The sequence below is a fragment of the Trachurus trachurus genome (assembly GCF_905171665.1).
Source record: "Trachurus trachurus genome assembly, chromosome: 6".
Lineage (NCBI taxonomy): Eukaryota > Metazoa > Chordata > Actinopteri > Carangiformes > Carangidae > Trachurus > Trachurus trachurus.
In genome coordinates this window covers 36033924-36057795 of record NC_139897.1, presented here as the reverse complement: position 1 = coordinate 36057795, position 23872 = coordinate 36033924, and the positions used below count along the sequence as shown (strand labels likewise).

The 23872-nt window shown below is 46.0% G+C and overlaps 1 protein-coding gene across 1 annotated transcript in view; it reads right to left on the bottom strand.

Moving 5' to 3' along the window:
• The window catches only part of ptprbl (protein tyrosine phosphatase receptor type B, like), a 46923-nt gene that overhangs the window by 7290 nt on the left and 15761 nt on the right, over window positions 1-23872 (bottom strand). Inside the window, exons 9-25 of the mRNA XM_083974156.1 lie at window positions 23584-23850; window positions 20675-20938; window positions 19578-19841; window positions 15276-15539; window positions 14388-14651; window positions 11955-12224; window positions 10828-11100; window positions 10003-10269; window positions 8859-9149; window positions 7455-7727; window positions 5961-6104; window positions 5105-5372; window positions 3595-3710; window positions 3408-3513; window positions 1982-2056; window positions 1825-1842; window positions 88-169 (exon numbers count right to left, since the gene is read on the bottom strand). Of these exons, the coding sequence (XP_083830282.1) occupies window positions 88-169; window positions 1825-1842; window positions 1982-2056; window positions 3408-3513; window positions 3595-3710; window positions 5105-5372; window positions 5961-6104; window positions 7455-7727; window positions 8859-9149; window positions 10003-10269; window positions 10828-11100; window positions 11955-12224; window positions 14388-14651; window positions 15276-15539; window positions 19578-19841; window positions 20675-20938; window positions 23584-23850 (3506 nt within the window). The remainder of the gene's footprint in view (window positions 1-87; window positions 170-1824; window positions 1843-1981; window positions 2057-3407; window positions 3514-3594; window positions 3711-5104; window positions 5373-5960; window positions 6105-7454; window positions 7728-8858; window positions 9150-10002; window positions 10270-10827; window positions 11101-11954; window positions 12225-14387; window positions 14652-15275; window positions 15540-19577; window positions 19842-20674; window positions 20939-23583; window positions 23851-23872) is intronic.

Sequence of the window (23872 nt, the reverse complement as noted above, 5' to 3'; positions counted from 1 at the left end):
AGAACGGGGTTCAGCAGGTCGGCATGACAACAACACCCCCCAGCCCCCCCCCCCCCCCCCCCCCCCCCGTAGGGTTAGGTACATTACCTCGTACTCCTCTGACAGCAGGTAGTGGGAGTCGGCCATCAGTTTGCTGTAGTGAGACTCAAAGTGGACGATCCTGACGGGACTGAAACAGAGAAGAGAGGGTTAGAGTGTCATGTCTGTCAACTTTCTGTTTGCTTTGGCACATTTCATGTTTATGTCTTGTCTTTCCTGTTTTATTTTGAAATCATTAACCCTCTGTCTCTGTTCTAGAGTTACTTCCTGCACGTCCTTCCCCCGTCCCGTCACACCTGCTCCCTGATTGTTCTCCCCACCTGTTTCCCATCTTCCCTCATTACCTCTTGTATTTTACCTAGTTCACAGTCCTCGTCCCAGCTTATCCACCACTTTATTTTCCAATGATCCATTGCGTCACACCACAACGGAAGTGGGTTTTAGTAGCATTCTAGCCTCTAGCGAGCAGCTAACTGGTAGCGTTAGCGGCTAACTGATAGCGTTAGCCACCGGTTCTAGCGAGCAGCTAACTGGTAGCGTTAGCGGCTAACTGGTAGCGTTAGCCACCGGTTCTAGCGAGCAGCTAACTGGTAGCGTTAGCCACCGGTTCTAGCGAGCAGCTAACTGGTAGCGTTAGCCACCGGTTCTAGCGAGCGGCTAACTGGTAGCGTTAGCCACCGGTTCTAGCGAGCGGCTAACTGGTAGCGTTAGCCACCGGTTCTAGCGAGCGGCTAACTGGTAGCGTTAGAATCTAAAATGTTTGTTCAACAGTTCGTTTTATAGACTTTGTCGCTACCCGATCTGCGACGCTACCGGATCCGTGACAAAACTGGTCTGCGCATGCGCAGACCGGCCGCCATCTTGGACAGCTGCCTACGGCAACTCCACTTGGACAAACTTCATTTGGGCACTGCCCGATTTGCGTACATGCTTTAAGTTCTGTGAATTTAAAATACGGTACTGTGAAAATGATTAAAAAATAAAATAAAATAAAATAAAAACCGCGTAGGTCCGTCATAAGACAGCCGCGGCAGACTCGTTTATTCAGTGAGTGTTGTGGTAGTTGTGATTGTTTGTGGTTGTCATGGTGATGAGGCCGGCGAGAAAAGAGGACAGTAAACATTAAAAGTCCGCCTGTGTTCCTGTTTTCTGAGCATCAAGATCCAGATCACCACAACCAACCCTCAATTTACATTACTAATAAAGTATTTAAAAAAATAAATAAAAAGATAAACCGTCTGTGGCGACGCACATAGGGCAGTGATCCTAAGTCAATTCAACTAAGTTTGTCCAAGTGGAGTTGCCGTACGTGGCTGTCACGGATCCGGTAGCGTCGCGGATCGGGTAGCGACAGACTTCATAAACACCAGAGTAGTCACAACGGTGATATAGTGACGTGAAAATGTGACATAAAGCTAAAACCTCGTCCGTATTGTTCTCATTAAAATGAGGTGATGATTATAAATAAAGTCATGACGGCCGATGTCTATCAACCAGTCTATGCTGTCAACAATACAGTAACGGTGGAGTGGAGTGTCATGGCGACACCCAGCATCATTCTCCGGATAGTGGTGGATAGTCATAGTCCAAGTCACAGCCTGTTTTGTGTACGACTTTATTTGCCCCTTCGTCCTGCCTCTTGCCTCTGTCTGCCTGCCTGTGTACCCAACCCTGTCTGGAAATAAAACCTCTGCCTGTTTGTCTGAAACTACTGTGTTGTACTGTGCTCTGGGGAGTTCATGACGACATAAAGAGCAGAACAGCTGAGACAGGTAAGAGACTCACCTGGAGATACGACGGTGTCTGTAGACGGGAGGAAGAGGAGCAGAGGATGAAGAAGACAATATTATTACATGTATAACTGTATGTATCTGAGGGTTATGGTTGTATGTCTGTAACAGAAGCTCTGGTCATGTGACCGCCGGTCGTCATGGTTTCTCACCCTCTGACCGCCAGGTGACCTGATGATGTCGTTCGCTCTCTGACGCTCATCCTGACTCCTGCTCCCTCCTCCACTCTGAAACACACAGAGACTAGTTAACACAACTAGTTACTGCAGCTAGTTACCACAGCTAGTTACCACAGCTAGTTACCACAGCTAGTTAACACAGCTGGTTACCACAGCTAGTTACCACAGCTAGTTAACACAGCTAGTTACCACAGCTAGTTACCACAGCTAGTTACCACAGCTAGTTACCACAGCTAGTTAACACAGCTGGTTACCACAGCTAGTTACCACAGCTAGTTAACACAGCTAGTTACCACAGCTAGTTACCACAGCTAGTTACCACAGCTAGTTAACACAGCTAGTTACCACATCTAGTTACTACAGCTAGTTACCACAGCTGGTTACCACAGCTAGTTACCACAGCTAGTTACCACAGCTAGTTACCACAGCTAGTTAACACAGCTAGTTACCACATCTAGTTACTACAGCTAGTTACCACAGCTGGTTACCACAGCTAGTTACCACAGCTAGTTAACACAGCTAGTTACCACAGCTAGTTACCACAGCTAGTTAACACAGCTGGTTACCACAGCTAGTTACCACAGCTAGTTAACACAGCTAGTTACCACAGCTAGTTACCACAGCTAGTTACCACAGCTAGTTACCACAGCTAGTTAACACAGCTGGTTACCACAGCTAGTTACCACAGCTAGTTAACACAGCTAGTTACCACAGCTAGTTAACACAGCTAGTTACCACAGCTAGTTACCACAGCTAGTTACCACAGCTAGTTACCACAGCTAGTTAACACAGCTGGTTACCACAGCTAGTTACCACAGCTAGTTAACACAGCTAGTTAACACAGCTAGTTACCACAGCTAGTTAACACAGCTAGTTACCACAGCTAGTTACCACAGCTAGTTACCACAGCTAGTTACCACAGCTGGTTACCACAGCTAGTTACCACAGCTAGTTACCACAGCTAGTTAACACAGCTAGTTACCACAGCTAGTTACCACAGCTGGTTACCACAGCTAGTTACCACAGCTAGTTAACACAGCTAGTTACCACAGCTAGTTAACACAGCTAGTTACCACAGCTGGTTACCACAGCTAGTTACCACAGCTAGTTACTGCAGCTAGTTAGTTCCATACTCACACTTTGCGTGCCCTGTGCCGACAGACCAGCAGCGCGGTGACGGCCATCACCGTACAGCTAGTTACCACAGCTAGTTACTGCAGCTAGTTACAGTAACTAGTTATAACAACTAGTTACCACAGCTAGTTAGCGCAGCTGGTTACCACAACTAGTTACCACAGCTAGTTACCACAGCTAGTTACTACTACTAACTAGTTACTACAGCTAGTTAAACAGCTAGTTACCGCAGCTAGTTAGTGCAGCTAGTTAGTTCCCTACTCACACTTTGCGCGCCCTGTGCCGACAGACCAGCAGTGCGGTGACGCCCATCACCGTGGCGATGAGGAACAGTCCGGCGCTGACGCCCTCGACGACGCCGCTCAGTGGATCTGTGGAGACAAACGGTCACGTGACTCATCCTCCCTCCCACATCCTGATCACCGTCGCCGTCGGCAACAAGCGTTTCTCACCGGTCTCCGTGACGACGGGCAGCGACAGGAAGGTGTCGGTGAAGAGCGGCGAGCTGATGACATCATCACCTCCTCCGTCCTCGTCAAACAGCTGAGTGAACGCTCTGACGCTGAGTCTGCAGGACACACAGAGGTTAACAACGACCTCATCACACACAACAACTTCCTACAACTTAAAGGAGAAACCCGGCCATTTTTGACCCCTAAGTCGTTGTCCTGATGGTCACCCAGTGTTGGGGGGGGCAAACAACTAACAACTAAAACCGATGCAGTCAAACCAGAGTTACCATGGCTACCCGGCGCTAGGGATAGCCACAACGCTAACCTATTGGGGGCAATTCTTTCAACAACAATAACCAGTGGAGCAGTGCAGTGGTGATGTCCAGAATATCTCTGACCGTTTATTTTAGTAAAGAAATCCACTAACACGTCAGGTTAGCTAACTATTTTATATTCTCAGTGTGAGAGCACGTGTACATGTGTGTCTGAGACCGACTGTGTGAATATTCCAGAGAATAAACGGCGATACATTTACAGTGAACCTGAAGCTAACGTGAAGCTAACGTGAAGCTAACATGAAGCTAACGTGAAGCTAACATGAAGCTAACATGAAGCTAACTTGAACCTTAAAGGAGCTGGTACTAAAATAACCGGTGGAGCAGTGCAGTGGTGATGTCCAGAATATCTCTGACCGTTTATTTTAGTAAAGAAATCATCCCAACAAGGACAAAGTGTTAGTTTCTCTCTGTGATGGGATAGTAATGTCTTTCTGGGATGTTTCAGAGTTAATCTGTGATGGGATAGTAATGTCTTTCTGGGATGTTTCAGAGTTAAAAACACAAAGTTTATACTGTTTCTACTCTACACTATATGAGTTCAGTGGTGTCTCTAACGGTGCGTTCACACCGGGCGCAAGTGAAATATTCGCCTCGCTCCACTCGCTCGAGTTTGCCCGCTGGAATATTTGTTTTTACTCGCAGCATTCGCGCAAACATTTCGCTTGAGTTCAAAATATTGAACTAGCCTTGAGTTAGTTGAAGTAGCCTTGAGTTCAAAATATTGAACTCAAGTGAACGGGAGAATTGAACTCAAGTGAACGGGAGAATTTCGCGTTTTCGCTTCATTCGCGCCATTCGTGTCATTCGCACCGCCGGCACAAATTCGCATCCATTCGCGTCTGTACATTGACTTTGTATGTAATCTTATCGCGCGAAAAATTCGCCTCGCGCTCGGTGTGAACACGCCGTAAGGATTCCAGTCATGTACCAGAGATATCTGATTGTTTTCTGAGTGTTTGTTGTGGTTATAAAGAATTGCCCTCATACTTTAGCGTTGTGGCTAGCGCTAGCGCCGGGTAGCCATGGTAACTCCGGTTTGCCTGCATCAATTTTAGTCGCGTTTTTTTGCTCCCCCCAACACTGGTGACCATCAGGACAACGATTTAGGGGTCAAAAATGGCCGGTATTGTCCTTTAAGGTGTAAGTGATTGTAGTAATAGACCGGGTCGTACCTGTAGGCCGTTCTGGGTTTCAGCGGTCCGTCACAGAAGCGGCTCGGGTCTCTGCCGGTGTCTGGTGCCGTGTCTTTGTGGTCACAGCTCCCGCCGAGCGCCGCCGTCCCCGTTCCCACGGTGATCTCCACGCTGCGGGGGCCGTCGGGGCCGAGGCTGCAGCGGCTGGGGAAGTAGCCGGTCTGGTAGGACCGCACCGAGCTGTTGGACCGGTAGTCCCGGTAGGAGGCCAGAGGGTGGCGCTGGTCCGGCTGCTCGCTACCAGAACCTCCACACACCGAGGAAACACATCAGAGTAGAGGAAAACTCAAAATCTTTCCAAGAATATTTGTCTTATTTCTTGTCAAAATGTCTAATTTCTAGTCAAAACTAAACTCTTTCCACTTGAAATGAGACTCATCACCTAAAAATTTACTTGTTTTTAGATCATTTTCACTTGTTTCAAACTAATTTTCACTTGAAATAAGTAGAAAAATCTGCCAGTGAAAGCAAGTTTTTTGTGCTTGTTATCCACCACTTTATTTTCCCATGATCCATTGTGTCACACCACAACGGAAGTTGGTTTTCAACTTCCGTTTCACTCCGTAGTAGCATTAGCGAGCGGCTAACTGGTAGCGTTAGTAAAAGCAAATCTTCGTAGCGAAGTAAAAAGTAGCGAAGTAGCGAAGTAAAAAGTGTCTAAAAACAAGCTGCTTTTTAATGTGATGAGTCTTATTTTGAGTAGAATGAGATTGTTTTTGACTAGAAATGACAGTTTCACTAGAAATGAGACAAATATTCTTGGTAAGATGTAGAGTTTTTGCAGTGTGTGTAGAGTTGAGTAGAGTTGAGTAGGGTCCTCTCAGGGCGTCGGTACCTTCGGACTCGGCTACCACCACGGTGAAGAACCTGACGGCTCCGTTGACGTCGCTGAACCAGCTGCAGTTGAAGCTGAAGACGATGGAGGACTTGGTGACCACAGCGTCGCTCACTCTGGTGCTGATGGGGGGGACGGGAGGACCTGGGGACGTTAGGACCAGTAGAGACACCAGTTAGACACCTGACTGGACAATATAGTCCAGACCAGTAGCTAATTTTAGGTAAAAAAAAGGGGTCAACGTTGAACAAATTGCAACAGAAGCAAACTCAACTCAACAATTTTGTATCCTCAGCATGTCTTGAGTGAGGGAGAAAAGGCCCAGAAGAATCCCATTAGGGGAAATTATGTTTCTCACGTGAATAGGGTAAAGTTTTTAACCTTTAGTCTCCATGAAAATTACTGAGTTGATTACTTACATTAAGACAAACAAAAAATGTATTACAAGTTTTTTGAAATTCTTTGTTAACATGAGCACATTTGCATAAATCTGCATAAATTTGCATAAATTCCACCGTTTTGACGGCACATGTATACTGTATATAAAGGTGCTGTGGTGGTACCAGCTTGAAAACTGGAATGAGTTGACTCCATCGGTCAACCGACAAGAAACCACTTTACATTTCAAGATGACTGCAATTTTTCAAGACAGCCACATCCTTAGTAGAGCAGGTGTGACATTACGTATGGCTAATTTGCAGACATACAACACCTGATAGCCTAAATGGGTTCCATTCAGACCTTAATATGAAGTTTTTTAACTGTAATATGTTAACAAGACTGAACAAGACATTTTCACCCAATGTTTAGATCAGGTGTTGGAATGAATGCAAATTAGCCATATGTAATGTCATACCTGGTCTACTAAGGATGTGGCTGTCTTGAAAAATTGCAGTCATCTTGAAATTTAAAGTGGTTTCTTGTCGGTTGACCGATGGAGTCAACTCATTCCAATTTTCATGCCGGTACCACCACAGCAACTTCATATATACATGTGACGTAAAAACGGTGGAATTTATGCAAATTTATGCAAATTTGCTCATGTTTACAAAGAATTTAAAAAAACTTGTAATACATTTTTTGTTTGTCTTAATGTCAGTAATCAACTCAGTAATTTTCATGGTGATATCTAAAGGTTCAAAATGTTACCCTATTCACGTGAGAAAAATAATGAATAGGCGTATAAATGGGCTATAACTTAGTTGGGTCTTTTTCTAAACTTTCCCCTAATGAGATTCTTCTGGGATTTTTTTCCTTCACTCAGGACATGTTGAGGATACAAAACCAGTTGAGTTTGATTCTGTTGCAATTTGTTCAACCTTTTTTCATAAAGCGACTGGACTAATGGATTTGATTTGATTTGATTTGATCAAATGCTGGGCTGAAAGACTTTGCATTTGCTAAATAAATAAATCAAATCTATTAGTCCAGTCATTTTATGAAAAATAATAGAGACCTGGTCTGAACCCCAGTCTTTAAGCCCCGCCCCCTTACGGTCGATCATGGTGACCACGGTGTCCTGAGCCTCGTCGCTGGTGGTCTGGTCTGAGATGACCTTCACCGACACCGTGTAGTGTTTGTGCGGCACCAGCTGCGTGATGAGGTAGGCGGTGGCGTTGCGGCCGGTGCGTCGGGAGTAGACCAGCGTGGTGACGTCCAGACACTCCACGGTGTAGGAGTCGTAGTCGGCCACCGGGGGCGCCCACGAGCAGGAGATGGAGGTGGAGCTCTGAGGGTGGCAGTGGAGGCCGTGGACCGGCTCGGGCTCTTCAACCACAACAGAGGGGGGGGGGGGGGGCATGTTAATAAGACACACTGCAAAAACTCTACATCTCACCCAGAATATTTGTCTTATTTCTAGTCAAAATGTCTCATTCTACTTAAAATAAGACTCATCACATTAAAAGAAGCTTGTTTTTAGACACTTTTTACTTCTTTCAAGCAGATTTTCACTTGAAATAAGTAGAAAAATCTGATAGTGGAGCAAGTTTTTCTTTCTTATTACAAACACAAAAAACTTACTTTCACTGGCAGATTTTTCTACTTATTTCAAGTGAAAATTAGTTTGAAACAAGTGAAAATGATCTAAAAACAAGTTCATTTTTAGGTGATGAGTCTTATTTAAAGTGGAAAGAGTTTAGTTTTGACTAGAAATGAGACATTTTGACAAGAAATAAGACAAATATTCTTGGAAAGATTTTGAGTTTTTGCAGTGCACTTCTTCATCATCATCATCAACATCAACATCTAAGGGGATTCCTTTAAAGGGACAACGTGAAGTTTTGGAAAGCAAAGTGTTTCCCCACTACATTACTGTATACTGTATATGTATAATATACTCTTATTATGCACAGTTGTATATTGATGTTTATTAAACAGAAAGGTGAAATCCAGCGATCTGATTGGTTGTTAACCGTGGTATAATGAGCAGTTACCACGGCTACTATTCTAAAGCCTTATCACAGCGTAGGCTATCACTCCGCCTCAGGCTCGTATGACTGGTATGAATGGAAGTTGTTGTCATGTATCCATGACAACGGACTGTTGCAGTCCGTAGCAACAGACAGCTGATGTTTTTACGATGTTAAAACTGTAGTAAAGTAGTGTAATTGACATGTTGAAGGTGAACTTTGACCTCCAGAGGGTTAACAATGGTAGAGGGGACTGAGCAGTGACAGAGCTACTTGGAGCTAACGTCTGGACAGCTGGGAACAGATTTTTATTCTGCTGGAAGAAAACTACATGTCCTCTTTCATATTGTTGTTATTGGTAACTGTTTTATAAAAGCTATATATCACTCCAGTCCTCCAGGTGGTCTCTGCTCATTCTACCACTCTGAGGGGGAACAACGCCCCTTAGTGGTAGAATGTGTGTAGTATGTTTACTGCTGCCACCTACTGGTTCGGATGCTGGTGTGGATGGCGGTGCTGTAGGTGGGCGTGGCCCCGGTTGCCGTGGCCCCACTGACGGTCCTGAGGCTGAAGGTGTAGCGTCGCCCTGGAAACATGCCGGTCAGGATGCGGCTGCCCGAGGTGCGGCTGTGGTACGGGTTGACCACGGACAGGCGGTCTCGGGGCGTCCACCGCAGCTCAAAGTCGTCGTAGTCCGAGTCCTCGGGGCCGCTCCACGTGATCTCTAGAGACGTGTTGGTGACGCCGCGGAACAGGAAGGACGACGGGGGTCTGGGGGCTTTTGGAGGGGGTAAAGTCCCATATGGGATTACAAGACACATTTAATGACAAATACAAAAGACAAAGACTAGACAGTCCTTCCTGTTGCACTGCAAAAACTCTACATCTTTCCAAGAATATTTGTCTTATTTCTTGTGAAAATGTCTCATTTCTAGTCAAAACTAATCTCTTTCCACTTAAAATAAGACTCATCACCTAAAAATTAACTTGTTTTTAGATCATTTTCACTTGTTTCAAACTAATTTTCACTTGAAATAAGTAGAAAAATCTGCCAGTGAAAGTAAGTTTTTTGTGTTTGTAATAAGAAAGAAAAACTTGCTCCACTATCAGATTTTTCTACTTATTTCAAGTGAAAATCTGCTTGAAAGAAGTAAAACGTGTCTAAAAACAAGCTGCTTTTAATGTGATGAGTCTTATTTTAAGTAGAATGAGATTTGTTTTGACTAGAAATAAGACAAATATTCTTGGTAAGATTTTGAGTTTTTGCAGTGTGGTGTTACAATACACGTGTGACTTTTTACTTCTTTCAAGCAGATTTTCACTTGAAATAAGTAGAAAAATCTGATAGTGGAGCAAGTTTTTCTTTCTTATTACAAACACAAAAAACTTGCTTTCACTGGCAGATTTTTCTACTTATTTCAAGTGAAAATTAGTTTGAAACAAGTGAAAATGATCTAAAAACAAGTAAATTTTTAGTGATGAGTCTTATTTTAAGTGGAAAGAGTTTAGTTTTGACTAGAAATGAGACAAATATTCTTGGAAAGATGTTGAGTTTTTGCAGTGTAGAGCACACAGGGATCTTTTCTTTTTAAATAAATGATAGAAAACACAACAACATATAGTTTCCTCACCGGTGCGGCCCAGCGTGCTGGCTGTGTTGCTGAGGTCTCCGCTCAGACTCAGGACTTGGACCTGGTACTGCCGCCCGGGGACCAGGTCTGAGAAGACGGACTGGGAGGCGTGCGGGTCCAGACGGCGCTCGGCCTGAGGCGATCCGTCGGGTCTGTAGAGGACCAGCAGGAAACCGCTCACATCCCCCGGACCGCGGTCCCAGCTCACACTCAGAGACTCAGACCGGTTCCCACTGTCGGCCCTCAGGGACACGACGGCTGCTGGGACTGACCAATAAACAATCATCAACACGCTGTCAGTGGTGTAGTCTATGTGATAACTCAGCTGTACTCAGTATACTCACTGGAAATGCATTAATATTTCAGTATACCCAGTATTAATCTGGTCCACCAGCAGAACTGAAATGTAACTTTATGAAACTGAGCCGTTTTAGAGGGAAATACAGAGACTGTTGATGAACAACTGTCCCTGAAGGCAACGTGCATCAGCAGTTTTACATGTATTTCCCTCTAAAACAACTCTGTGTGGTAACGTTGTGTTATTATCTCATAGCGTGGTGAATGTGCAGCTCACAACTTGTCCACCAGAGCGTTGTGGAGTTGTTGGATTGTGTATTTGATGAGTTTGATGATGAGGGAAACCAAGAAATCCCATAATGAGCCTCCGTAGCGTAGCTCTGAGCAGCTCACGGCTCTGCTCCGCCGTTCTAAAAACAGCTTGCACCGACAATTAAAGGTAACGAACCTACTGCTATGACTATAGGGGTTATGGCAATGGGCCAGTGACTAAATGTTGAACTATCCCTTTAACCCCCCCCCCCTCACCTGTGCGGGCCCAGATGGAGGACTGGTTGCTCTGGTCTCCGCTGTGGGTCTGGACCAGCAGGCGGTACGGCGCTCCAGGTCTGAGGCCGTGGAAGGAGCAGAGCTGCTGACCGCTGGACTGGACGCTGACGCTCCGACGCTCCTGCAGCCGCTCGTCGCTCCGGTACAACCACACCTCGTAGGAATCGAACTCGCCCTCGGGGGGGGACCAGAGGAAGGACAGGCTGCTGGTGGCGTTGGTTTGCACCGCCAGGTCCGACACGGCCGCCGGGCCTGATGGGAAGAGGAGGAACCATATTAATATGTTTTGTAGCGGAAGCTTGCCTTTAATCGACAGTACAGTGGAGAGATAGACAGGAAAGGGGGAGGCAGAGAGAGGGGGAATGACATGCAGGAAAGGGCTGCCCGATGCGGGATTCGAACCGGGGATGCCTGCAGAGAGGACTGTAGCCTCTACATGGGGTCTTTTTATTTTTCAACAAATTTCCTTAAAATCTTAAAAACTGTTTTGGTAACATTTTGACTTTATGCCCTCGTTCCCAGTTATCGACCACGTCCATAGTTTAACTGAGCTTTCTTGCCTGTTTTGCCTGTTTTGCCTCAACATCTGAGTGTTTTTTGTTTCCCTCCTTTGCAGTGGTTTTTGGTTGTTAAATAAAACTGGCTTCAGCACCTGAGTCCTCTTTCCAGTCCAGACGTGACATCATGGTTTACGACGACAGAGTCGAACAGATCCCAGTCACCCCCTGGCCAATGAATTTCAAAAACTCCCCTCAGGAAGGCGCTATAGAGCTACCAAAACTACCAAAAATATTTTTAAGAAATCATTCATACCGCATGCAATCACAATAATAAATTCATAAATGCATTTCAGGACACTTTGGAGCTATGTACATCACCTTTTTACTCTTTTATTCTTTTACTCTCTTGCTATGCTATTTACTGTGTGTTATTGTATTGTATTTTATGTGGTCTTATGCTACTGTAAGTGGTGAAGCCAAAGACACATTTCCACATTGTGGACAATAAAGATATTGAATTGAATTGAATTGAATGGTTTGGTGTCCTGAGTTTAAAGCGACTGATTCTTCTGTAAACACTGAAACATGTTTTATTTCATCTCTTACATGTGCGCCCCTCGGCCGCGGCCCCCAGGCTGGTGACCCCCCCGCTGGCGGTCTGGACCAGGACTCGGTACTTCTTCCCCGGCGTGAGGCCGTCGAAGCGGTGGCCGGTGGCGCCGGCCGGCCGCGAGGCGTTGGCCACCAGGACGCCGCGGCCGTCCAGAAGCTGCAGCTGGTAACCGTCGGCAACGCCCAGAGCCTCGGGCCAGCTGACCTGCAGGCTGCTGGTGGTCTGGAGGTTCTGCAGCTGCACCGACGCCACCGCCGACGGGACTGAAGGGAGGGAGAGATACAATACAATACAATACAATACAATACATATTCATTTATATAGCACATTTAGAAATACAACCCAGGTTGTCCAAAGTGCTGCACAATAAAACATACAAGCAAAACTAGTGCCAATAAAACTACACTGCAAAAACTCGAAATCTTTCCAAGAATATTTGTCTTCTTTCTTGTCAAAATGTCTCATTTCTAGTCAAAACTAATCTCTTTCCACTTAAAATAAGACTCATCACCTAAAAATGAACTTGTTTTTAGATCATTTTCACTTGTTTCAAACAAATTTTCACTTGAAATAAGTAGAAAAATCTGCCAGTGAAAGCAAGTTTTTTTGTGCTTGTAATAAGAAAGAAAAACTTGCTCCACTATCAGATTTTTCTACTTATTTCAAGTGAAAATCTGCTTGAAAGAAGTAAAAAGTGTCTAGAAACAAGCTGCTTTTAATGTATAACTATGTATGTATATGTATAAATATACTTATTTTAGGTATAATGAGATTTGTTAACACGATACGGAGCGCATAATTATACTTAAAAGTAGCTTGTTTTTAGACACTTATTTCAAACATATTTGACACAGGAGGGAGGGGGGGGGGGGCAGGTGAGTGGACAGTAGGGATGTCACAATTAAAGGTTGAATATGTAGAATTACCAGAACAACAACAGAACACACATCTTTTGGAAATGCACAAATGTACAGCCCTTCTGGGGGAATGTTCACTCAGTTCTCTGCAATGTGCTGGGATATGTGATTCCTAAGTCTTGTCTTGTTCTGTACCTCGGACATTTGGATTGATCGGTGCATATAGGAGACCAATATCTGATCAAGATTCTTTTGTTGGCAGGGAAGAAGGCCATTACTAAAACCTGGCTCAAGACTGACAGCGCTATTCGAAATAGGAGGCACAGTGAAACGCAGTGGAGGTTCCCCTGCATCCTGTGGTGTTTCTGCAGCGAGTGCAACATGTGTTTCAACAGTATTATCTATATCTATATTCTGAATAAAAATTATTCCACAAGTTCAACTAACAAGCACATTCACTGCCCCACAACCCACGTTAACAGACGGAGATCCGCGGTAGGCTACCAGTAAAGAGAAGAGACAGCGTGTAGCGGTTAGTGAAACAGTTAGCATCGTTGCCCACGGTGCAGGAGATCCGTGTTCGAGACCCACTCAGGGCCTGAAACTCTTTCTATAGACAGTCTATGGCCTGAACAACATCGGTCACACAAGCTTATTGTCCTCACCCTCATTCCCACTTTCCCTTATGACTCTTTATGGACACAAATGTCCTATTTAAACCTGTACAAAGTTCAAAATATACATCTATCTACAGACCACTAATATCATTGTGATGCTTCTTTTTGGCCAGTAGATGGAGTAGTAGAGCAACTGAAGCCCCAAGAAGCTTTGTGCTTGAGTGAACCAATGTGATGAAAAGCTTCAATGCTTCATGAGGCTTCATCTGGCCATCACTAGTGTGTAGGTGTGTGTGTACAGTTGAGTTGAGTTTACTTAAGTAATAGAGTGCCGAAGCGGAAGCAGCCCCATGGGTCCTCAAATCGAAAAAAGTCTCCATACGAATGAACGGGAGTCCAAGTTTTATTTCGTGATCAGATTGAATTGCCACATGAGAAAAAACTCTGTCCTCTACCTGTTTAAAACATCACGTTTCATGAAGAGAAACCAGCAGTTTGTTGTCACGACAACAGAAGAATGTATTTAGTGCGACGACGCTCTACGACTACAGATCTGTGTCCCACTAAAAATACGTCACCAACTGACACGGGAAAGGAAGGACGCCATGTGGTCGCCATGGTGACGTCACCTACGCCACCTGGAGTCTCTATGGTTACGGATTCTAAGGAGTTTTATTCTACAATAGTTTTACAACAAACTGCTGATTTCTCTTCATGAAACGTGATGTTTTAAACAGGTAGAGGACAGAGTTTTTTCTCATGGCACAATTCAATCAGATCACGAAATAAAACTTGGACTCCCGTTCATTCGTATGGAGACTTTTTTCGAATTGAGGTCCCATGGTGACGTTACTTCCTGCTTCCGCTTCGGCTCTCTATACCCGTAGGGCGATGTGTACAGGTGTGTGTGTGTGTGTAGGTGTGTGTAGGTGTGTGTGTGTGAGGCTCTGACCTGTGCGTCCCGAGGCGGTGTTGTTGTTCACCAGCTCTCCGCTCACTGATTGGACGGTGACGTGGTACAGCTGTCCCGGCTGCAGCGAGGCGAAGGTCACCTGGTTGAGCTGCTTGAGGACGCGGCGGACGTCCAGCTGTCTGCTCCCTCTGAACAGGAAGACGGAGAACCCGTCCACGTCGCCCTGACCCGGCGTCCAGCTCACCTTCAGGCTGCTGCTGTCGCCATGGTTACCCACCTGGATGTTCTTCACTCTGCTGGGGACTGAAGCGACCGAAAGTTAAAGTATAGAATACAGTTGTTTCAGAGTCCTCCGTGGCTTCTCTGAGTTACAGGGGGTCTCGGCGTAGCAGTGCATGTCCATATGACGGTTGTCAATGGATACCAACTGTCTTCATAACAAAAAGACACACCAAAAAACATCCAAATACCTCCATGCTGCTCGTATGTAATGTCCCTCTGGTATTGAAGCCCCGACATGAGAAATTGTCCCGAAAAATTGTCTCCTCTTCCCAGTTCGTCCAAATTTGACGAACCGGGAAGAGGAGCTTCGAGAAGCTTCTGCTACAAAACAAGCTTAAAACACAGACTTATTTAATTTTCTTCGTAACAATTTCTCATGTCGGGGCTTCAATACAAGAGGGACATTACATACGAGCAGCATGGAGGTATCTGGATGTTTTTTGGTGTGTCTTTTTGTTACAAAGACAGTTGGTATCCATTTGCAACCGTTATATGGACATGCACTGCTACGCCGAGACCCCCTGTAACTCAGAGAAGCCACGGAGGACTCTGAAACTTCTCCCAGTCCTTAGTCCACATGAGGGGGAGTGAACTATCCCATTAAGGTTGTGTGTGGTGTTATGTCACGTGATAAAAAGGCCAAACCTGTGCGTCCCTCGATGAACTGGGTCCTCTGGTTGGGCCCGCTGAACGTCGACACCAGGACCTTGTAGCGGCGTCCGGGGGTGAGGGAGGAGAGGAGGCACTCCTTCACGCCGCTGCCCAGCGTCACGGGAGGAAACACCTTCATGTCGTTGAACAGCAGCTGCACCTCGTAGTGGTCCACGTCGCCCAGGGCAGCAGACCAGACCACCTTCAGGTCCTCAGTCCTCTGATCGGCCAGGGTCAGGGACTGGACCGCTGCAGGGACTACAGGAGGAGGAGGAGAGGAGGAGTTAGAGACTGGACCGCTGCAGGGACTACAGGAGGAGGAGGAGGAGGAGAGGAGGAGTTAGGAGGAGGAGGAGTAGGAGGAGGAGTTAGAGACAGGAGGAGGAGAGGAGGAGGAGGAGGAGGAGAGGAGTTAGGAGTTAGGGACTACAGGGCCCACAAAAGGGCCCTATGTTCCCTGTTTTTACCAAAAAGGGTCCTATGTTTCCTGTTTTTACCAAAAAGTGCCTTATGTTCCCCTTTTTACCAAAAAGGGCCCTATGTTCCCCGTTTTTACCAAAAAGGGCCCTATGTTCTCCGTTTTTACCAAAAAGGGCCCTATGTTCCCCTGTTTTTACCAAAAAGGGCCCTATGTTCCCTGTTTTTACCAAAAAGGGTCCTATGTTTCCTGTTTTTACCAAAAAGTGCCCTATGTCCCCCATTTTTACCAAAAAGGGCCCTATGTTCCCTGTTTTTACCAGTAAGGGCCCTATGTAGCCTACTCAGTTTTTACCAAAAAGGGCCCTATGTTCCCTGTTTTTACCAGTAAGGGCCCTATGTCCCCCGTTTTTACCAGTAAGGGCCCTATGTTCCCTGTTTTTACCAGTAAGGGCCCTATGTCCCCCGTTTTTACCAGTAAGGGCCCTATGTCCCCCGTTTTTACCAAAAAGGGCCCTATGTTCCCTGTTTTTACCAGTAAGGGCCCTATGTTCCCTGTTTTTACCAAAAAGGGCCCTATGTTCCCCGTTTTTACCAAAAAGGGCCCTATGTTCCCCTTTTTACCAAAAAGGGCCCTATGTTCCCTGTTTTTACCAAAAAGGGCCCTATGTTCTCCGTTTTTACCAAAAAGGGCCCTATGTTCCCCTGTTTTTACCAAAAAGGGCCCTATGTTCCCCGTTTTTACCAAAAAGGACCCTATGTTCTCCGTTTTTACCAAAAAGGACCCTATGTTCCCCGTTTTTACCAAAAAGGGCCCTATGTTCCCCGTTTTTACCAAAAAGGGCCCTATGTTCCCCGTTTTTACCAAAAAGGGCCCTATGTTCTCGGTTTTTACCAAAAAGGGCCCTATGTTCCCCGTTTTTACCAAAAAGGGCCCTATGTTCTCGGTTTTTACCAAAAAGGGCCCTATGTTCCCCGTTTTTACCAAAAAGGGCCCTATGTTCCCCGTTTTTACCAAAAAGGGCCCTATGTTCTCGGTTTTTACCAAAAAGGGCCCTATGTTCCCTGTTTTTACCCAAAAGGGCCCTATGTTCCCCGTTTTTACCAAAAAGGGCCCTATGTTCCCTGTTTTTACCCAAAAGGGCCCTATGTCCCCCATTTTTACCAAAAAGGGCCCTATGTTCCCTGTTTTTACCCAAAAGGGCCCTATGTTCCCCGTTTTTACCAAAAAGGGCCCTATGTTCCCTGTTTTTACCCAAAAGGGCCCTATGTCCCCCATTTTTACCAAAAAGGGCCCTATGTTCCCTGTTTTTACCAGTAAGGGCCCTATGTAGCCTACTCAGTTTTTACCAAAAAGGGCCCTATGTTCCCCGTTTTTACCAAAAAGGGCCCTATGTTCCCCTTTTTACCAAAAAGGGCCCTATGTTCCCTGTTTTTACCAAAAAGGGCCCTATGTTCTCCGTTTTTACCAAAAAGGGCCCTATGTTCCCCTGTTTTTACCAAAAAGGGCCCTATGTTCCCCGTTTTTACCAAAAAGGACCCTATGTTCTCCGTTTTTACCAAAAAGGACCCTATGTTCCCCGTTTTTACCAAAAAGGGCCCTATGTTCCCCGTTTTTACCAAAAAGGGCCCTATGTTCCCCGTTTTTACCAAAAAGGGCCCTATGTTCTCGGTTTTTACCAAAAAGGGCCCTATGTTCCCCGTTTTTACCAAAAAGGGCCCTATGTTCTCGGTTTTTACCAAAAAGGGCCCTATGTTCCCCGTTTTTACCAAAAAGGGCCCTATGTTCCCCGTTTTTACCAAAAAGGGCCCTATGTTCTCGGTTTTTACCAAAAAGGGCCCTATGTTCCCTGTTTTTACCCAAAAGGGCCCTATGTTCCCCGTTTTTACCAAAAAGGGCCCTATGTTCCCTGTTTTTACCCAAAAGGGCCCTATGTCCCCCATTTTTACCAAAAAGGGCCCTATGTTCCCTGTTTTTACCAGTAAGGGCCCTATGTAGCCTACTCAGTTTTTACCAAAAAGGGCCCTATGTTCCCTGTTTTTACCAGTAAGGGCCCTATGTCCCCCGTTTTTACCAGTAAGGGCCCTATGTTCCCTGTTTTTACCAGTAAGGGCCCTATGTCCCCCGTTTTTACCAGTAAGGGCCCTATGTCCCCCGTTTTTACCAAAAAGGGCCCTATGTTCCCTGTTTTTACCAGTAAGGGCCCTATGTTCCCTGTTTTTACCAAAAAGGGCCCTATGTTCCCCGTTTTTACCAAAAGGGCCCTATGTTCCCCTTTTTACCAAAAAGGGCCCTATGTTCCCTGTTTTTACCAAAAAGGGCCCTATGTTCTCCGTTTTTACCAAAAAGGGCCCTATGTTCCCCTGTTTTTACCAAAAAGGGCCCTATGTTCCCCGTTTTTTTACCAAAAAGGACCCTATGTTCTCCGTTTTTACCAAAAAGGACCCTATGTTCCCCGTTTTTACCAAAAAGGGCCCTATGTTCCCCGTTTTTACCAAAAAGGGCCCTATGTTCTCGGTTTTTACCAAAAAGGGCCCTATGTTCCCCGTTTTTACCAAAAAGGGCCCTATGTTCTCGGTTTTTACCAAAAAGGGCCCTATGTTCCCCGTTTTTACCAAAAAGGGCCCTATGTTCCCCGTTTTTACCAAAAAGGGCCCTATGTTCTCGGTTTTTACCAAAAAGGGCCCTATGTTCCCTGTTTTTACCCAAAAGGGCCCTATGTTCCCCGTTTTTACCAAAAAGGGCCCTATGTTCCCTGTTTTTACCCAAAAGGGCCCTATGTCCCCCACTGTTGCTGGTCGATGGACTCTCTCTACTTATCTCGACCCTCTCTATCTATTTGGCCTGTCTAGCCTCTACCCGGTCTTTTTACTAAACTGAACCAACTCCTTTCTTCATTGCCTAAACCCAACCAATGGGACAATTACACTTCTCACTCAAAGTCACAACTCAACTTCCAGGTATGGGTACAAAACTTGCATGTTCCTCAGGTCCTTTTGGAGAGAGTCCCATACAAAGTGGGGAACATAGGGATGATCCCAAGAGAACAACACCAGTGGACGCTCTTCTTGTGTTTTTAAAAATAGCGATAACGTGACGACGCTCTGGCCAATCAGTGGTCGGCTGTCGGTTTGACGTCACATTTTAGTATCGGCTCGGTTCGCTCTGAACCTCAGCTGAGATGATACCAGAAAGACAACCAGTACCAGGTTCTGTCGAGTCGAGCAGCGACTCTGTTGAGTCTAAGGGTGCACTCACACTAGGGCCAAGAAAGAACGGCGCTTTGACCGGTTGTCATGGTTATCTTGAAGTTTAATCAAAGCGATGTTAGCTAGCGATGTTTACGGTGCGACGTAATCGTTAAGTGACTGTTGTTTACACGCGGTTGCAGACACATGGTGGAGAACGAGCCCGCAGCGCATTAAGGGCATTCCTGACCAAGTATACCATGCCCAAGCACACCTCTCCCAACCGTGCCGGGCCTGGGAAGTGTGGGTGCATGACGTCTGTCCGACTACCCATTTCTCCGACCATACATTTCTTTATTTTTGCGTCCATTAGTCCAACCTCCCACTTCTCCGACTTCAGTAGCCCTAACCCTTAACCTTACCCTAAACCTAACCTTAACACTGTAGAATGGGTAGTCGGAGAAATGAGCCGTCGGACTTTTGGGCAGTCGGACTGACGTATGCTCCCCGGGAAGTGTAGCCTAGGCACGGAACACTTGCACTCACACCAGTAATAGAATCCGGACTTTAGGGGGCAAACGTGCTTGGGCACGGTACGATTGCCTAGTGTGAGTGCACCCTAAGTTGAGCTAAGTGAATTCTCCATCACACTTTAGGCTGCAGGTAGACCAGAGGTCAGAGGTGACTCACAGGTTCGGCCGTGCGTGGAGGCGCTGGCTTGGTATTTCCCGCTGCGTGTGTTGACCAGCACGGTGTAGAGCCGGCCCGGCACCAGGGCGTGGAACACACACTCGCTCTGCGTCCTGGGGACCGTCTGGTTCTGGAGGAACTCGTTGTTGTGCTTGATGAAGACCTGGTAGCGGTCCAGATCTCCGGCCGCCGGCCGCCAGTACACCTTCAGGTAGTCGTCACGCGCTTCGTGTTTCGCCGTCGGGTTCTCGACCTTCGCCGGCTCTGAGGACAGAGGTCAGTCAGGGTTACCAACAGGCGCAGGATCACTTCTATTGGCTCCCCTCAGGGATGTGTCTTGTCCCCTCTTTTATTTATTTGTGACCTGATCCAACAAAATGAGTCACAGTGACCCAAATTTCAAAGTTGAGATTTTGGTATCAATGGAAAGATTAGAAAATAAGCTTTAAAATGATTCCCTAGTCAAAGTCATACATTTGATGGTTTTCAAGATGTGGCCATTTGAATTACGATCTCCTACTCTCTTATTCCGTTCTTAATTTCTGAGAAGATTGCAGTTAAAGTTTTTGCCAGTGACTCTGGCATCTGTTCCTGTACTGGGTCAAATTTGGACAAACCAGGGTCCGTCCTCTTCCCGGTTCGTCCAAATTTGACGAACCGGGAAGAGGAGCTTCGAGAAGCTTCCCCTACAAAACAAGCTTGAAATATAGACTTATTTAATTTTTTCGGGACAATTTCTCATGTCGGGGCTTCAATACAAGAGGGACATTACATACGAGCAGCATGGAGGTATCTGGATGTTTTTTGGTGTGTCTTTTTGTTACGAAGACAGTTGGTATCCATTAACAACCGTCATATGGACATGCACTGCTACGCCGAGACCCCCTGTAACTCAGAGAAGCCACGGAGGACTCTGAAACTTCTCCCAGCCCTTAGTCCACATGAGGGGGAGGAGATCATGAGGGAAATTTCATCCCTTTAATCTGTGTGATGGTCGTCTACTGTGCTGTTTTATCTGTGTTGTTTTGCCATGTGTGTGATCTGCTGCAACTCAATTTCCCTACAGGGACAAATAAACTACTAGTACTACTACGTACGTGTCCTCTCCTGGACCAAGGTGCTGTTCTGGAAGCTGCCGCTGCGTGACGTGATGGAGATGTTGTAGAGGCGCCCGGGCACCAGGGAGTTGAACACGCACTCTGGACTGGACTTGGACGGGGCCAGCTCCTGGACCGTCTGCCCCCGGTCCCTCAGGGCCACCAGGTAGCCGTCCACCTCGCCTGCAGCCGGCCGCCACGACACGCTCAGGAAGTCCATACGGCCGTTGTTACTCACCGTCACCTCGCCCACGGCCGCGGGGACTGTGGAGACAAGGAAGAAAGGTCAACAAAGACGTTCTATTGGCTCCCAAAGCCAGCGTAGTAGTGGTGTAGTCTAATGTGTTGTAGTGGGTAAACTGCTTTTTAGGTGGTAAACTGTTCATACTTGTATCACATAGACCCAAAGGAAGATAAATAGAAATAGAATCAAGGACCCAAAATGACACAAATTAGACCACGGACCCCCATTGGACAAAATTTTGAAGCAAACACCAGAAATACACAAACAATCAATGTACGTTTAAATTAGGTGCACATCTTTGAAAGATTATAGAGACATTTCTGGAAGAAAAGTGGCACAGTTTCTCCACAAAAGTTGAAACCTTTCTAGAAAAAAGTGGTAAGATTTCTAAAAAAAAAAAAAAAAAAAGTAAAAAGTTTTTTTTAAATTGAGAAAAAAATAGTAAAATTTCTCAAAAGAATTGACCCTTCGCCAACTCCTCCCACAAACGGCTATTGTCCAATCCTACGTTAGCAACCGTAACTATAGGCCTGGCAAGCTTTCGGCAGTTGAGTCATTACGTTTGCTTTTGTGGACACATTTTGAGACTAGGACGAAAAACATTTGTTTGTAGAGAAGGATGTTGTTGTTGCTGCTGCTACTACGGCGGTGGCGGCGGCGGCAGCAGCAATATAGAGATGTTCAGATACCAGCTGACTTTTTTTTCGACTTGAGCAAGTGTAAATATGGGGATAACCATATGTTCACCTCCGAAATGACAGCTGTACTTTTAGGGCTTTTACCTGGGCTGTTAGGGCTTTTACCTGGGCTGTTAGGGCTTTTACCTGGCCTTTTAGGGCTTTTACCTGGGCTGTTAGGGCTTTTACCTGGGCTTTTAGGGCTTTTAGGGCTTCTACCTGGGCTTTAAGGGCTTTTACCTGGGCTTCTAGGGCTTTTACCTGGGCCTTTAGGACTTTTACCTGGGCTTTAGGTCTTTTACCTGGGCTGTTAGGGCTTTTAGGGCTTTTACCTGGGCTTTTAGGCGAGGGATCCTCCAGGCAGGGACTGCTTTCACTGACTGACACAGCGGTGGGAGAAAAAAAAACAGCAGCGAAAGCTGTATGTGGTTCACAATCGCCCAAAAACTTGCAGTTTGACAACGTTTCATGACCAGTGAGATGACCCAAGTCTTGGTGGGTTGATAGACGGTAAAATTACCGGTCCTTACTGCTGCTCTGTACATTGTCCAGTCGTGTCGTTGAACAGATGTTTTATCCTCCTGCGCGAGTCACGTCACTGAAAACTCTGAATGATCTTTGTGACTTCTTCTCTCTATTATCTCACAACAGTTTATCCAGAAATTTTCTGATATTTCCTTTGAAATCGATACCAAATATTGCCAGGAGCATGGCTGGGAGTGAAAGCTTGCCCGGCGTAGCAACAGTAACCAAGGGGGCGGGGCTTACGCGAAGGGTCAATTCTAGAAAAAAGTGGTAAGATTTCGCAATTTTTTTTTAGAAAAATGTGGCAAAAAAGGGGCAAATAGAAAAAGGGGTAAGATTTCTTGAAAAAAAAAAAAAAAAGTAAAAAAAAAAAGAAAAATTGAGAAGAAACTGGTAAAATTTCTCAAAAAAATTCTAGGAAAAGTGGTAAAGCTTTCTAAAAAAAAAAAAAAAGAAAAAAAAAGTCAGTAATTAAAAAAGTGATAACATTTTTGAGAAAATTTTTTTTGTTGTACTGGCTATACTGAAATATTATATATGTGGCTATACTGAGTAAACCTGAGTAGCCTATCACATAGACTTCACCACTGACCAAAACATTTGTGTAAATATTTTCCAGAAAAGTATTTCATGAAGTTCTATGGGGAAGTCTCTGACGGGAAGTCTCTGACAAGTTTTTATTGTTGTTGTTGTTGTCGACACTTCCTGAAAATTCCTGCTTTTCAGTAACATCCTGCTGTTAGTTAAACACACACACACACACACACACACGGAGGATGAGTGTGTCTATTGTTAGTGACGTTGTGACTCCAGTGGAGAGAGAAGGGGGACACAATCTAAGAGGGAGAAGGAATTTTAAACAACCGATTGTTCACACTGCTCTGAAAAGCATGTGTGTATCTGTCTGTGGGGTGAAGCTGGGCACCTGCCCCTTTGCCCATTGATGCCCAAAGTGCCTTTTTGTCTGTGTTTTTTTTTTGTACTACAACATTTTCGCTATAAAACGGGAGTAGTGACGGTGACAGACTGTCCAATATAGGCGTCACAGCGGTCGGACCGAGGTGACTGCGACCGCTGCGATGCAGTCGTGCTGATGTGAGCCAAAAATATTTTTAAAAGTAGCTCGTGATAGGGCAGCTCCCCAGTAAACCACACTTGTTGTCAGTCTGGGTTCGAGCCACCGGTAGTCAACAACCAATCACCGTGTTGAACGCCTCGAATTCGTGCACGAGAATTGACGTAATCCATAGCAACGGGGCGTCACCAGGGGCGTCACTCTTAGTTTGCTCTTAGTGATTTATCCTTAGTAAGAGTAGGTCTCAGCGGCTTTGTGAATAGCTTTTAAGAAAAAACTCCTATGTGAAAACTTTTAGCGCGAGTTAGGAGCACTCCTAGCGGTAAGATAAAAGGCTTTGTGAATACGGCCCCAGGACGTTAACAGGATCTCTGGAACAGGGTCGTACCTGTTCGTCCCTCGGCCACCGCCTGTCTGGAGTTGAGTCCGGCCCGGGTCGTGGTCAGCACCACCGTGTACATGGCCCCCGGCCTCAGGCTGTGGAAGCTGATCCCCGTGGTGTCGGCGCCAACGCTCTCGTTCTTGATGACGCTGCCGTCGTGGACCAGCAGGACCCGGTACGAGTCCACATCCCCCGAGGCTCGGGGCCACTCGGCCTGCAGACTGTCGGTGGTGCCCAGGTTCGAGACCCGCAGCCCGCTGACCTGAGCCGGACCTGGGGGGGCGAGGGGGGGGGG